We start from the raw sequence: 16621 nt of genomic DNA, 5'->3' as shown, positions 1-16621 counted from the left end.
TTGAAGAAACAAAATTTATGAAAAAAGTGTCTGCTTTCTGCAGAAAAATTTCAACGTACCCGCAAAACCCCAAGCTTTCAATCTGGAAATGGTGAAACACTTTGTTTAGACACGTTCGATCAAAACAAAACATTGATATTCCTGAATCAAAATGTTTTGGCCCAACTTGACATTTAACCACATCTTGCTGAGCCAGTAAGCTGTCTCATGCCCCCGCATTTTGGTCTGTGGACTGAGCTCTCTAGCTCGATTACATCTGCCACAAGATTCCCTGGGGGGCAGTGAGAGGGGAGACCACGGTTGATTATGGGAGATCTAGTCCAACCAGAGAGCCCACCCCTTAGGGGAGAATAGAGCACAAGGCACCCGAATTGCAACTCCCACGAGGTGCTATGGCTATGTTTAAGATTGAACTTCTCAAACAAACGTTTTCGTTTGACAAGCCAAAATATTTCAGTTCAGGTTAAACCAACCTAAAATAACATCTTATTTCTGTTTTCCCTTATAGAAACTTTGATTTTCTTTTTGGCCAAAAGTTTTTGATGAAAAGTCAAAATTTTCCACAGAAATGTCCCACCCTAATCTAACTTTTCTGACAAGGTTAATCAGCAAGACCTTGAAATCTGCTTCCTCACAGAAAAGGGGTGACAAAAGGCTCATAAGTGTGAGAGATGGGTCTTTCACAGGCACTGGACTACTAGCCCATGAACACACACTAACAAGAAATAAGAATGACCACAAAACCATTTCAGAATTAAATTCAAACTGACTTCTTTGTGCTTTCCCTCAAATAACTTGTTCACATAAACACATCATACCCACTTATTCATTCACTCACACACTAACATAAGAAAAACAAATAGCCTGAGTAGTTGATAGGGTATTTCTCCTACAGGTTGGGAACCAAAAAAAAAAAGTTATTGCCATTTTTATTTTTAAATGGCCAGAAAAGGTGCTCGTCTGTAGGGCCTACGTAGGTGATGTTTTAAACAGTGTTTTTTGTACTTAGTTAAAGCTGGTTTTTGACAGCATAAAAACGTCTAGTCTCAAAGAGGAACTCCAGTTTTTTAGCTACATCTTGAGACTCTGTAAACCTTTCCCTTTTCCTATGCTAGTGGTCTCATTCACATTTAGAAAGTTGTTTAATTCCTGCCTTTTAGAAATCAATGCCTATTAAATTGCCTCAACTAATAAAAGGTTAAATATACCATGCCCTGAAGTTGTTAAGGAACTACAGAAGGAACAACATTAGAAAACAATGACGTGGTTAATCATTGCACAACCCGGAAAACTAAAGTTCATGGAGCGTGAGAGAGAGAGAGAGAGCAAGCAAGCGCACGCGCATTCAGTTCACCAGCCTATTACTTTTCTGTATCATCTAAAACACCCCAGAATCAATGAGCTTGTTTCTGCAAGGAAGATTTCACAGAAATGAGCCAAAGATAATCTTCAATTTCTGCCTCCTGCTGAGTCATAAAGTAAGAAGAATTTAATTGGCTCCTTGAAATTTGCAAATGTGGAGGTTTCTACATAGACATGTCGATTGGCTTATACAACACCTTCCCCGAACCAATCACATTCTTTGTTTCATTTGCCTGCTTTTATTCCATTGCCGACTCCAAGCTCACAGCCACATCTCTGTGTCTGCACGTTGCTGTTTTTTTTCCTCTCTCTCTCTCTCTCAGTGCAGCAGCAGCAGCTGAAGTCTATGTTCATTGCTAACCTGATCAACCCAGGATGTGGCTTCTCTGTGACATCACACCCAGATGTTTTTCCATGCCACGCCCCCATGGGGCTCTGAAACACTCAGAGGAGCAATAACGGGGAAAGCTTATTCTACTGTCACAATGCAATGGACGGGTTAGAGAAACTGCATTTTTGTCATTTCATTGCACTCTAGAAGATCAGCGTTAATTCCCACTTAAAGCAACAAGCTGCCAGAGTTAGGATTTGCTCTTTTTTATTTCACTGGACTTTAAATGCCTTTTCTCTTTAGTGACAAGCTGGGTGCAATCTTCACAAACAGAGTGCATTTAAGATAGCTGCTCAGTCAGCCCTCGTTTCTACAAAGGGATCCGAAGAAATAGGAGGGGAAAAGTCTGCTTTTATTTTATTTTTTTTTAAAAAGGGAAAACGTGCAATTTTTTTTTAAACACACCTATGAAAAATGGCAACAGCAGCATACGTGGATCATTTTGCAGCCGAGTGCCTTGTTTCTATGTCCAATCGTGCTATTATCCACAGTCCCCAAGGGGACGCAGATCCCCGACCTGATGCAGCAGTACCTCCTCCTCTATCAAATGGAGAAAATAAGCGGGAAGTAAGAGAGACTGGGAAAGACAATGGATCGTCCCTGTTTGTGGTGGCCAGGATTTTAGCAGATCTCAATCAGCACGTCCCAAACTCTGCCACCGTTCGGATGGAAAAAACAGAGAGCGTCGATCACAGGGAAAAACTAAGTCCTTCTTTTCATCCTCAGTTTGGGGAGGAAAGTGTCTCCCCAACCAGCAAGCGTGGCGAAGGAAAAGCAGCCACACCTACTAGCCTGGCTGCAGTAAGCGAGCCAAGCCCCAAACAAAGGAGCAGACGGGGAAGGAACCGGGCTGACCCTGAGTCACCCCAGAAAAAGCACAAATGCCACTACGTGGGGTGCGAAAAAGTTTATGGCAAATCTTCCCATCTCAAAGCTCATCTAAGGACCCATACAGGTTAGTTACTGGCTGGCCAAAGATTTATTCATTACAATTTGTCATAAATGAATAAATAAATAGACCTCCCTTCCCCCATCTTGCATTTGGCCAACATTATGATTTCATCTTTCAGAACTCAAGCCCACAATAAAAGTTTGGGGAATAATAATTCTAGTAGTCATCCATTTGAAGCTAACTTTATTATTTTTATTGCTTTAGTCATACGTATGAAGTGTTAGAGGTGTAAGTAGATGGATCCACAGAGCTGTAATTCTCAGCTGCTAGCCCCCTCTCACGTAATTCCTCTTATCCCACCCACTGCTTCTTATGCCTGCATCCCCTCTTACCTACAGCTCCCTACCCTCCGCTTCTGGCAGTACCCTGAATTCAGCAGCCCATCACCTCCTATTCAAGCTTCAACACCCACAAATTTAAAATTAAACATTTTAGTGACACCTGAGTCAGTGTGTTTCTTTCTATGCAGTAGGCACTTGAGTGGCCCAGAAGAGAATGGGGAGAGGTTGAGAGAGACACCCAGGGAGGTATTTCCTGTGTTTCCCGCTCACCCATACATGTGTAAAAGCAATCTCCAAGGGGCTGTGGTAGCAGCTGGCCACATCCTCAGGTACAAACATCCATTTGAATGCAAACCACCAGCTGAGTTTGACCAGTGTTTGAGACTTTCTTAATTTGCTTTCTGTGAACTTTCATACAAGCACTTCTTTTGGCTTGCAAGAATGTACAGAGAAAAAGTAAAAGTCTTGTGAGTACTCACATGAAAGCGGACATACAGAATTGTGTGCTGGAAGTGTTAACATGGCCACCTTGAAACTTAGCCAAGCCCCACTCCTGGAGAGAAAAAGGTTAGGCCAGCCATTAGGGAGCACCACGTTAGGTGGCCAATGCTCGCTCGCAACCTCAGTCGTAGCGAGCACCTTGAGAACAACGCATAGACTAGAGCATGCTTGAATGGCCACTCTCTGAATAACTTCAAACAACGAACACATTTGTAACAATTCAAGTCTGGCCACAGATAAATAACATAAGGAAAAATAAAAACTAAATACTTGGAACAAATTACCAGCCATAATTAGTGCTAGCTTTGATGTAGATGACACGATGTAGATGACGCCCCTCCCCTTTCCCCTCTAGTGTTGCACATGGGATGAGAGCCCTTCTGGTTTTAGGGTTTGAGTTCGGTGTGGGGAAGCGGCGAGAGTAATATGGAATTTTAAGTTGTGTGTGGGCAGTGACATATCCCCTGTGCCACATGGCCAGAGGCAGGCCGAATCCTTGGTACCGTAACTTGCCTTGCACTGTGTCTTGTCCAGCTTTTGTTTCCTCTGACTGATGCAAAGGGTTTTGCTGCTTGATTTTTGAGGAAAGTCTGTTAACATTGCCCCCTTATGCTTCATCTTTGCTTTCCTTTTAAATGTAAGATAAAGTTGCAAGGTTCCTGAGCTCTCAAACTAACTAGAAACCCAGAGAGGGAGAAGGGGAACGCCTCTCTCTTATGAGGAGAACAAGGGATAGCCATGGCTGCCCTCTGGGGAGAAGGGGGTGGAGCACGTCATTCAGGGGCGGGCTGGTGAGCTGGAGTCATTCGGGGACGCTGGCTTTGCTCCAGCTCTCTCTCTTTTTTTCAAATCTCCCTTTCCTGTAAGTTTACCAGCATTGTAGGTTTTAATTTGTTGTTGTTGTAGCTAGTGGTACTGAGAGCGCAAGCGCAAGAGTGCATGCGTGTGAGAGAGTAAGAGGAAAAAGGGGAAGGGACTGGTTTTGCCCTGGGAGTGGCAGGACCCTAGGGGACTAGAGCTTCTTTGTTCAAAGCTTCCCACACAGACAGACACTGGCGACGCAAAAAAACAGTCCTGCCAAGTTTCCCTCATTGGCAACAAGACTGTCTCTGTTTGGATTCAGTTTCAGACAGGTATAAATGTCTCTTGCTCTTGTTATGAAGCATTTTACAACGTGTTTCAATGAGACATTGAAAATCTTTATTCCCTTCCCTCTCCACCCTCCCCTGCAAATATCATACAAATTGTGAAAAGCCTGAGAATAGCTCACACCAGGCCAGGAGTTCAGCACATAAAACTGGTAGCCATGGCTAGGGGAAGGGTGAACATTCCTTTTCACAATAGGTGTGGTGGGATCTAATGATTGGAACAGGGACCTTAGGAGGTCTGAATTCTCCTTTCTGGCTCTAACATGGTCTTAAAGCAACCATGGCCAAGTCATACGTGTGCCTCCATTTATCCATCTGTAGAATGGGGGTGGTAGTGCTTACCCACCTCACCAGGATCGGGTGAGGTTTCGTTAATTAAAGTTTGTAATATATTTTGAGAACCTCCGATGGAAGGTGCTAGAAACAGTTCTCTCAATAGTCACCCCACAATGTGATTACAAAGAATCGTGACCACAGCATGTACAAAGTTCTTGTAAGGAATAGAACTGCTCGCACATTTTGTAGCACTGAAATAACTTGTATTCACGTGCAAGCTGAAGGTTAAGAACAGCACTTCAGGCTAGAAGTGGGATATCTGTGATTGCGATGAGACATACATGTATAGCACAGCTTGTGACTTGCTTGAGACACGTACTTAGCAGTCTGCTACTGTATTCCTAAATTAAGGTTTTTACACTACATTTGACTCAGCCAGGAAAGAAGGGGCTAGATGGCTGAGGATCAGCTCAGATGCTGTTGGTCCAAATCCAGGCCAGATTGGTAGAGCCTGAAAGCTGGTACTATCTAATGGGTGTTTAAAGCCTTACAGGAGAGCCCTTTGTGGGCTCTGTCCAGTCTCTAGTGGACTGGTGTTCAAAGCAAAAAAAAACAAAACAAAATTAAAAAAAACTCCACCCAGTTGGCACTAGTTAGCAATTGTAGTCTAGGTGGAGGGAACAAGGATTGAATGACCAAGGAGACCAACATGGCCTTCTTTCTTTAGGCCTTGATTGCAGTAGAGAATTGTATCAAAAATAATTCTCCACTAGTGCTTCTACCAGTCCAGCTGTACAGGTGAGCCTGCCAGTGTGAGCCCAGTATTGAAAAAGCTCCTTGGGCTTCTCACTTTTTACCACCATGTCAATTAACCACTACCATGCCTGTGAATGCCATATGATTTATAAACCTGCAAGCTCTAGAGCTAGATAGAAAAGGTTTTCTATCCTCCCTCCCACAAATACACGCCTTCTTTTCATGCCCCCCACCCCACCTCTAGCCTGGAGTTCAATATAATCACAGGCCACGGAGTTCTTAAAGTCCTAATGTGTACCAGCAAGCTAGATGCACTGTAAGTGTGTAGATTTGAAGTCCAAACTCAATCCTACAGGGACTCCTGTGGGCCTCATAAGCTGTGTAATGAATGATCCACACAGATCTCATGCGATGCTCAAGTTTCTATGTCCAAAGTTATATTGATCCTTTTGACCTAAAGGTCCCATGCAGTCCTGTTTTTTTAAACAGTTACCTCTAAAACTATGGAAATTCCTAAACAAAAACTTTAACGAAACATAGAGAAGAGTATACTTGGCAGGGTTATCTTCCCATTCTCCTCTGAAGAAGGACCAACTCCAGCTCTTGTGCTTTGGGGAAGGGAGTGCAATTTGAAAAACCTCTGTGGTTTGAATCCCCATCATGATTCATGATTCAGGAGTGCATAAAGGGAGCCAGTCTGGATCCTTCATTGCTGTCTGGACTCTCACTCTCCCCCATTACTTCCTCTCAGGCAGTACTGCTTTTATTTTTCCATTGCACCTGCATCCTTCTATTGCTGCAAGAAGGGGAGAAGGTGCAGAAGAGGAGTTAATTTAATTAGACAGGCAATTCCCTTCTGCATCACTACCCAATTCCTTACTGCTTTTGCTCTCCTCTGCAGCGTAAGTGGAGAGCAGCATTTAGTAAAAGATGTACATGTTTGCCTAACATGTTGATATGGGAGGAGATGTGGCTGCCCATATTAATATAATAAAGCTAAGCTCAAAGATTGTGGTCAGCCTCAGTCATTTTATAGTAGAAAGCCACACAATTTAAGCATAAAGTATAATACAGATGAAAAATAGACACTGTAGGCTAAATGCCCATTTTCCCAGTTACTGGGAAGCACAAAACATGGGGTCAGATCTTTGGACCTCAGCAGCTGCTCTGCACTGTTTCAAGCAGTACAAGGCAATCCTATAGTTTTCTTAACTTGCCTCTTGAGGACTGTCTGTGCTCAGGACAATCTGTGGATGGGATACAGTCACCTCGGCAAATCATACACCACTCTTTCCATGCACCAGAGTAAGGGCACGTCCACAAGGAAGTGGGTGTGGCCAGAGAGTCCCTGAGCCAAGTTGAGCTCTGGCTGCTGGAATGGCCTCCTGAGGCTGTGGGCAGCTAGGTGTAAGTTAGAGCAGCCTTGGGGCTCAGTTTCTTCTCAGTCCCAGGCTCAGGGAAGTGTAAAGGGAGCTTAAAAGCCAGCTTTTCCTCCCCTCCCCCAGTCCTGCACTGAGCACAGCTCGGCTGGAGAAGAGACTTTAGCTCACATAGTATAACACAGCCTTTTTCTATCCAATTAGGTGCCCTTATTCTTTATAGGCTAAACATCTGTTGAATTTACATAGGAAGAAAAAGTTATTTTACTTTCAGTTACATTCACTAATATCATGAAAATTTAGCAGTGTGCAAAATCTGTTCACTTGCTCTTTGCCACATGGTTAACTATAATGAAAAAAAGGATGCTATTTCACTCAACCTTGTCCTCAAAATCATTGCTCATTCTGGGTGAGCAGAGTTTTGCAATGTTTCTTTGTAGGGCTGTCAAGTGATTAATTGCACTGTTAAATAATAGAATACCATGTATATAAATATTTTTGGATGTTTCTACATTTTAAAATATATTGATTTCAATTACAACATAGAACACAAAGTGTACAGTGCTCACTTTTTTGATTTACAAATATTTGTGCTATAGCAAACAAAAGAAATAGTTTTATTTTTGAACATAATTCTACATTTGTAAGTTCAACTTTCATGATAGAGAGACTGTATTACAGTACTTGTATGAGGTGAATTGAAAAATACTAGGTAAAACTTTAGCTCCTACAAGTCCACTCAGTACAACTACTTGTTCAGCCAATCACTAAGACAAACAAAAAGAAAAGGAGTACTTGTGGCACCTTAGAGAGCATATGCATCCGATGAAGTGAGCTGTAGCTCACGAAAGCTTATGCTCAAATAAATTGGTTAGTCTCTAAGGTGCCACAAGTACTCCTTTTCTTTTTGCGAATACAGACTAACACGGCTGTTACTCTGAAATAAGACAAACAAGTTTGTTTACATTGGCAGGAGATAATGCTGCCTGTTTCTCGTTTACAATGTCACCTGAAAGTGAGAACAGATGTTCCCATGGCACTGTTGTAGCCGGCGTCATAAGATATTTACGTGCCAGATATGTTAAAGATTCCTATGTCCCTTCACGCTTCAACCACCATTCCAAAGGACATGCGTCCATGCTAATGAGGGTTTCTGCTTGATAATGATCCAAAGCAGTGTAGACTGACACATGTTCAATTTCATCATTTGAGTCAGATGCCATCAGCAGAGGGTTGATTTTCTTTTTTGGTGGTTCGGGTTCTGTAGTTTCCACATCAGAGTGTTACTCTTTTAAGACTTCTGAAAGCATGCTCCACACTTTGTCCCTCTCAGATTTTGGATGGCATTTCAGATTCTTAAACCTTGGGTCAAGTGCTGTAGCTATCTTTAGAAATCTCACGTTGGTACCTTCTTTGTGTTTTGTCAAATCTGCAGTGAAAGTGTTCTTAAAATGAACAACATGTGCTGGGTCATCATCGAAGACTGCTTTAACATGAAATATATAGCAGTATGTGGGTAAAACAGAGCAGGAGACATACTATTCTCCCCCAAGGAGTTCAGTCACAAATTTAATTAACACATTTTTTTTTTTAAAAAATAAGCATCATCAGCCTGGAAGCTTGTCCTCTGGAATGGTGGCCGAAGCATGAAGGGGCATACGAATGTTTAGCATATCTGGCACGTAAATACCTTGCAATGTCGGCTACAAAAGTGCAATGGGAATGCCTGTTCTCACTTTCAGGTGACATTGTAAACAAGAAGCCGGCAGCATTATCTCCCGTAAATGTAAACAAACTGGTTTGTCTTAGTGATTGGCTGAACAAGAAGTAGTACTGACTGGACTTGTAGGCGCTGAAGTTTTACACTGTTTTGTTTTTGAGTGCAGTTACGTAACCAAAAAAATAAATAAATTACATTTGTAAATTGCAGTTGCACAATAAAGAGATTGCATTGCAGTTTTATATGAGGTGAATTGAAAAATCCTATTTATTTTGGTTATCATTTTTACAGTGCAAATATTTAATAAAAATTATAAACTGAGCACTCTACATTTTGTATTCTGTTGTAATTGAGATCAATATATTTTGAAAATGTAGAAAAACATCCAAAATGTTCAATAAATTTCAGTTGGTATTGTATTGTTTAACAGTGTAATTAATCAGATTTTTAATAGATTAATTTTTTGAGTTAATCACGTGAGTTAACTGCGATTAATCAACAGCCCTACTTCTTCATAAAAGGGGCTAGGAGCATCTATGCACTTTAATTAGGACAATGTTGTCTATAATTTGAAAGTCATCTTCTAAAAAACAAGTTGTCAGACTGGTTACTGTGGAGCTTAATGAGCACATACATAGCAGAAGGGTTAGACTGGGAAATTTGAATGAAAGGCTACTGGGGTCCCGTAGAGGTTGAAAAGCAGAGCATTTACATAGAGCATAGATTCTGAGGCTCAGCAGGATGATTTTTTTGGTTGGTTTCAGGTGAGTTTGCTTTATATCCTCATAAATTGGTTTTGTTTTGCATATATCAGTGCAGACCAGTATTGGAGAAATCCTGGCTCCATTGACCCCCATGTGAGTATGAACAAACTGCTTCACAAGATTAAAGAGAAGTGTGAGCATACGTAAATGAAGAAAGGCAGATCAAACTTTGTAGAGCCCGACAGACACCAGAAACTAGTGTTGCTACATCTCTAAAAACCATGGACTTTGTTCAGCCCAGGTTTCCTCTAGTCTCTGCCACTAGAAACCCAGGCAATGACTCCTGAAGGGGGAAAAAAGTCCATTGCGGGGGGAACTACAATGGCCGAAAGTTTTTCCTAACTCTCCCTTTACCTGTGAGCAGAGTGGTGGTGGGAGGAAAAGGAGGAGGAAAGGACCAGTTCTTAGTCAAAAGAGGGTGAGCTGAATGAGGTGCAGCAAGTGCTGGGTGCAGGGGACACACTATTGTCCTCTGAGCTGCTTTTGGGCTCCTCTGGACTCCCCAGCAGAAGATGCAATGTCATGTCCCTCAGACTCTGAGGACAAAGAAGTTAATGCCACTGCCTGCTCTTTGTCTGGGCTGACTCCCCTTTAAGGCACAGGAAGGAATAAGTTGCAGTTTGGGTGAATCTGGGTGTGTGCGCATGCCAAGTACAGATCACCCTCCACACACCTGTATTTGTATTCCTCCTTCCCACAGATTAAAGGCAAAACCTACTTCCTGCCATAGACCCCAGGATAAACAAGTGAGAGCAACATTTGTTGTGGTTACAGTAGGAATCAATCACTTTTCTATGGAAAAGCGTTTTGAATGACCTGCAGAGGATTTTGATGCCATGATGTAAGCATTTCTCTCTCTCTGTAAGGCTCCGGGAAATATTTGCGTGCGACATGGTTCCTGGATAAACAAAAACTTTGCCAAATCAGAGTTCATTATGAAACAAGTGCATGGAGTTCATTTTTTTTTCCCAAGGCATTTTTAAACTTTTAAAGCACAAGAGTTGCACTGTGTTATTGTCTGGCTGAACATGATTATGGCATGTCCAAGAGCAGAAACCTGGAACTTGTTTATATAGGACATGTGGTTTCTAGTTCTGTTTTATAGCTTAAGCATGTTCCAACTCCCACCGTCCAAATAATCTTGGATCAGCTGTTTGGAAGTCAGATATTGCTGACAAAGCTGAAAACTAGGCCACAGTCCAAATTAACAACCCTTAAAGGGTACTTTTTATAGTATTTCACTTTCTAGATTTTTTTTCCTTACCCAGTTGGCTTTTGTTAGCTAGATTCACATGGGCCGTGTAAGATAATTATCTTACTGTATATTGTTAGACAATATGGGTTATTTAAGTGCAGCCACTGAAGTCAGACACACACATCCTGTATTTTTCAGGTTGTGCAGACTCAGCTGTTTTCATAGAGCCTCTACTCAGGATAACGGTAAAGTTTAAAAAAGTTCAGCTTGCCATCTTGCAGCTACCATTGGAAAAATGACCTCATGAGTTTGGCTGTGCATCCCCCCCCCCCCCAATATAAAAACACTTGTTAACCAGGAACATTGGCTAAGTCAAATAATATTGAAGTGAGCAGATCCTTAAATGACCTCTTGTCCAATGCAATGATTTTCTGTCATCGGTTAATGTTTCTGTGACACTCTCAGAAACTATAATTTTTTTTGACTGTGATTACTATTCAGAGCTGTAACAGATAGATCAATAAGCTGCCTTAGCTTTATCATAGGCAATACTTCTACCAAGTTACACCACAAAACTCGCAAGGCAACATTCAGTCATGAATTATGCCAGCTTCTGCAAGTGGTTCCCTTGAAATGAAAGATCTGCACAAAGGAGAGAAGCATTGCTGTAACCTCCCAGGCTGCCATGGGCCTGTAGGCAGCCAGAGTCTGAGGTGGGAGGGGTGTACTGATTAGGCACATAGCTGGACAGCCTACACCAGCTCCAACTTTGAAGATGCTTTCTACTGAGGAAAGGTAGTGGTGCAAACGCTAGTTGCCCCGTTCCAGGGTTGAATCTAGATGATGTGCAGCAGCTGACTGGGGTGAATTGAGCCTCCCTAGCTAAACATCTGTCAGTGTTTGCATTAGAGGGATTTAGAATAGAGTCAGTTGACTAGGATTGGAACTTGGCCTGCAAGCTATTAGTCCCTATTCAAATGTTTCTTGCAACAGTTCATTTGGAGTATCAAGCTCTTTATTACTTTGAGGGCTCAAAAGTTTATTTGGTACTTTTTGTGCATATGCAGAGCCACTCTATAAATTAGGGCTTGAAGCTACCAGTTTACACTTGTAAAAAGAACGCAGTACAAACACCTATGTACTGTGTTGTTTTGCATGGATTATAAGGCATTGCTGTAATAAATAAATATGGAGATACTACTAAACTTACATGGATGTATTCATTCAGTACATAATCATGGGATTTTTTTTTAAAATGCATACATATGTAACTTTAACACTAGCAGATAAGCTACCAGTGTGCAGGTAAGACAAGACAGCGTGGGTAGTATTTGAACAGGTTTTCCTTGGCTTTTTTGTTTTGTTCTGGTCATTGATGCACTTTCCCAGGCCAACAACATTATTACCTATTGCAAGGAATTGCACACAGCTTTCTTCTGAACACACTTCTAATGGAGGCCTGAGAGACAGTTTAGTCAATGGAAATTTCCACTCAGTTGATATACATCTACATGAACAGCGCCAAAGTTCGCACTTTGCATATACACCCTGGATTTTGTTATACAATAAAATTAGCAAAGTGCGGGTTTTAAACGCTTATAAACCAGCCAGAACAAAAAATTATTGTCACTAGTTCACATGACAGCACATCTACTAACCAGAATGGCTATCCCTGCCAAGGTTCATTTTCCTATCTACTCTTGAAGTTTTCAGTAACAAAAGTATGAAGATCCTTTTCCCCCCATCAGAAAAAACTGCCGCCAGACTCCACACTTTCATCATTCACAGCAACACCACAAAAGCTTCCGCTCATTCTCAGTCTGACAACCAACATTGCAAATTTCAGCCCAAAAGGAAAAATTCAAACAAAGTTTTAAGCAACTGAAAATAGGATTGGTTGGCAATCAGAACTATCGCAGTCTCTAAATGAGATATCTAGAGTAATGATAAAAGCCAAGGGATAGATAACTAATAACTAAGAAAATGTAGTGAGTTGATTAAAATAATGGACTCAGTTTCACTTTTACACACCAAGGTATGATTATCTCTGGCTAATCATGCCCCTGCCTTCAATGAAGTTCTGTCCGTTACTATGTCTGATAAGGAAACATGCAGCTTTATTTTTAAAAACACAGAATTGTGTGTTTCATTTGGAGAGAAACCACTTCCCCTCCTCACCACCTGTGTGTTTAACAAGCATGGCATCAACAACATGTACCAAAAAAACCCACGCCCTTTTGTACAGCTTGTTTGAACATTTATAGTGCTCTTCCCCCCACCACACCCCCATTTTATGCTGAACACGGGGTGCTGTGGGTGGGTTGAGCTTATTGATGCTTGATAGTTTAAGTCAGTGTTTCTCAAAGTGTGGGACATGCCCCATGTGGGGAGAGGGCACTGAGGGGGAGGGATAGCTCAGTGGTTTGAGCATTAGCCTGCTAAACCCAGGGTTGTGAGTTCAATCCTTGAGGGGGCCATTTAGGGGATCTGGGGCAAAAAAATAAATTGGGAATTGTGCCTGCTTTGAGCAGGGGGTTGGACTAGATGATCTCCTGAGGTCCCTTCCAACTCTGATATTCTATGATTCTATGAAAGGATTAGCTGGAAGTGGCGTGGACAAAGTTCTTAGTAGTTCCGCAGAGCAGATGTTATGGCTGGAAAAAAAAAAACCAAATAAACTTCAGAATGTGAACGCAGTGTGACTGATGAAGCATCTGCCTGAACTTGCCAAGAACCTGAAACAGTAGCTTTAAGGTGTGATCCTAATCCATTTATTACAGTGGGTGCTCTCAGAGATCAGTGGCGATACTTTAAACAAAAAAATTGCTAACTATTCTATTTCACTGCTCATCAAAGTACACAAGCAAAGAAGAAGTATATACCCAGTGAGGTGTTTGGGAAGAAATGTCTGAAGATGTATATATTAAGGTGGGAAAAGCTTTAACTACACATCAAGGAGCGATGGTGTGTGAGAGAATGCAAATGGTCTCACTTTCCTGGGGGGAAGCTCAGATTTCAAAAATTTGGGAAACTGATTTAAATTGATCCCTGAAGAGTCATGCAGAATGTAACAGCTTTTCAAAGTAACTTCTAATCCCTTATGTTATAAGTCATGATCAGATAAAGTGGTGTTTTAAGTAGTATAACCTCAACTTCTACCTCCAAATACATGTCTTATAGCTACAATCCATCCTCTGTTTCATGGCCTGGATGGTCTCTAGCTCTAAAGTTCCATTCCTAACAGTCCTCATTGTTTCTCCAAACTTTGTAGATGTTCAGACACCTGCTTTTCCATCTCTAGGATAGATCAGAGTTCTGTAACTCTCAAATGCAGAGACACAGAAGCTACCAGAGTTTAAATCTAAACCAATCAGGTTTGAAACAATATTTTATTACTAGAAAATGCCAGGCAAGCAAGCACCAGGACAGTTTCTTATACTTCCTCTTACAGCCAGCCATGGAAGGCCTATAGAAATACAGATTTCCCCTAACAGGATCTGTAGCTAGACAGTATTGGAACTCAACATTCGTTAACTCCAATAAGGATTATATTTCACACATTTGCTAATATCTCTTTTGCACAAGCTTCCAGGGAGCACAGTAGGTCAGAAGTTAATCAGTTTCTAATTTAGTGCAATAATTAACCTCTCCCTGCCCCTCCTTACCAACCTGTTCTACTTTTTTCCTTTTCTTCCTACTTGGAATGAATTTTGTAAAATAGTAGTGACTGTTGCATGCTGAAATATGGAACATGGGGCCAATTCTGCTCCCAATTATACCAATGTAAATGCAGAGTAATTCTTTTAGCTTCAGGGGAATTATTTTGGATTTATGCCTGCGTAAGTGTAGAATTTATAATCAGTATCTGTGTTGTTTTTATTCTGTTTCCCCATCTTTAACAGGGATAGCATCATTTCCGGTCATTGTATTACCAGTTCTAGTGGGATGGGGTTTACGCGCACGCGTAGGAGGTGGCCATGGCATTCTTGGAACCCAAGAATGATACATGAGGACTATTTGCACTACATTTCGCCTAGGGACTGCCACAGTGTTTACCAGCCTTTGGATCAGGGGAACACACTTCAGGTTCAGGTCAGGGGCTTTTCTTTGTTTTAAAACCCCTTTTGCTGATCTTTGAGGCAATAATAACAGCTTTAAAAGGCATGCCTATGCCCCATCTTAGGCTTAACTCGGCAGCTGCTGATGACTGGAATTCAGGAGAAGAAATCTAATATTCGGGGACCAATTTTAATAGATAGGCATCATCAGAGGCTTTCAAGAAAAAGTTGATAAAACAGGCTACACTGGCCTCTCTGCTGCATGCACCATTAATAGGCAAGCTTACAAAGGAAATTGCCACAAATGGTTTGGCATGAACCTCTTGGCAGCCTTGGAAACTGCCTCATACATTTGGACTATGTACAGGTGAAGAACATTTGGGAGTGAGATTGCCAGACACTGTATTGTCTCAAGTTGCAGTGGGGGAGGTTTAGATTGGATATTAGGAAAAACTTTTTCACTAAGAGGGTGGTGAAACACTGGAATGCGTTACCTAGGGAGGTGGTAGAATCTCCTTCCTTAGAGGTTTTTAAGGTCAGGCTTGATAAAGCCCTGGCTGGGATGATTTAACTGGGAATTGGTCCTGCTTCGAGCAGGGGGTTGGACTAGATGACCTTCTGGGGTCCCTTTCAACCCTGATATTCTATGATTCTATGATTGTACTAATTTGCACAGCTCCCATTGCAGAGCATACAGATACAGCCCTATTGAGAAATTGGTTTTAAGTACTGCTTATCAAAATACAGATGTTCAGAAGCAGTCTCTTCAAAGCAAAATGTCAAGCTTTCAAAAGCAGGACAAACATGTTGGTCCAGATTCTCAAAATAAATTTAGAGCCCCCCCCCTTCCCTCTGAGGATCTGGGCTGCTGTTTTGCTGCTTAAAGTTAGTTTAGAGTATGAGGTTGACTGAACCCTTTATTACAGCAACTAGACCTAGCAAATGTGTAGTTTCAGGTTGAGTGTAAGCTCTCACCTGATGCATACAACAAGGTCTAGTCAGGGAAGGGCAAATCAAATTTAGACTTTAACATAATTGTTTGTCAGTTAAAAGCCATATAAGAAACTGGCCTATTATCTCTGCGTACAGAATTTTTAAAGCTGCACTGCCTCCAGGGAAAACAACTTCACTGACCTTATCAAAGGACAATCATTTAACAATGTACTAATTTTAAACCTGTGTCTAGTCCCTCAGTATTTCCTTCCCTCTCTTCCCTCCCCCCCCCATTTAAAACAAGATTGTTTACCCTACTTGGCTACTGTTAATTAAGTTCTTAAGGGTTTCATAAGGTGACTAATAAGTCCAGCTTATCATTTCAAAGAAATAAATACTTCTTTGTATTGTTGATAGGGTAGAGGAATAACTGATTTCCCCACCTCTCAGACTCATAAGCTTTGACCAAAAGTTTAGGTGGAGGACCAAATCCTGCTCACCTCACCTCCAGCGATTTTCTGTCCTTATCCTTTTTACTCACCGAACACAAGTCAAGGATATAGGGCCATTGAGCCTTGTCCCATGTGAAAGCTGCACAATTGCACGTGGCCATTTGATCACTTAATAGCTGGTTTGTTGATTGGGTTTAACAAGTCTATGCAAGACTTTAGGTTATGGCTCATTTGTAGTAGAATATTCTGCATACCTATAGGCCAAAGAAAATTCCTAATAGCGTGTTGTGAGCTACCTTTATTTGGAGTCATAGTATAAATTGCTTGGTTGGATGTCTGGATAAGCGTTTCAGCTAATCCATTTGTGGCAGCATGGTAAGGAGCAGATATGACATGTTTGTCAAAAGCAATAGTATCAAACAATTGACATTTTTTGGATGCGAGTTCTGTTCT

General features: G+C 41.5%; 1 protein-coding gene across 1 annotated transcript in view; it reads left to right on the top strand.

Moving 5' to 3' along the window:
• Positions 1-1681: 1681 nt before the first annotated feature.
• The window catches only part of KLF13 (KLF transcription factor 13), a 44006-nt gene continuing 29066 nt past the window's right edge, over positions 1682-16621 (top strand). Inside the window, exon 1 of the mRNA XM_084640726.1 lies at positions 1682-2708. Coding sequence (XP_084496852.1) covers positions 2168-2708 — 541 coding nt within the window. The 5' untranslated portion in view covers positions 1682-2167. The remainder of the gene's footprint in view (positions 2709-16621) is intronic.

The sequence above is a fragment of the Lepidochelys olivacea genome (genome assembly GCF_965140295.1).
Source record: "Lepidochelys olivacea isolate rLepOli2 genome assembly, chromosome: 10".
Lineage (NCBI taxonomy): Eukaryota > Metazoa > Chordata > Testudines > Cheloniidae > Lepidochelys > Lepidochelys olivacea.
The sequence above is the reverse complement of the archived record's forward strand: the minus strand, read 5'-3'. Positions and strand labels throughout refer to the sequence as shown.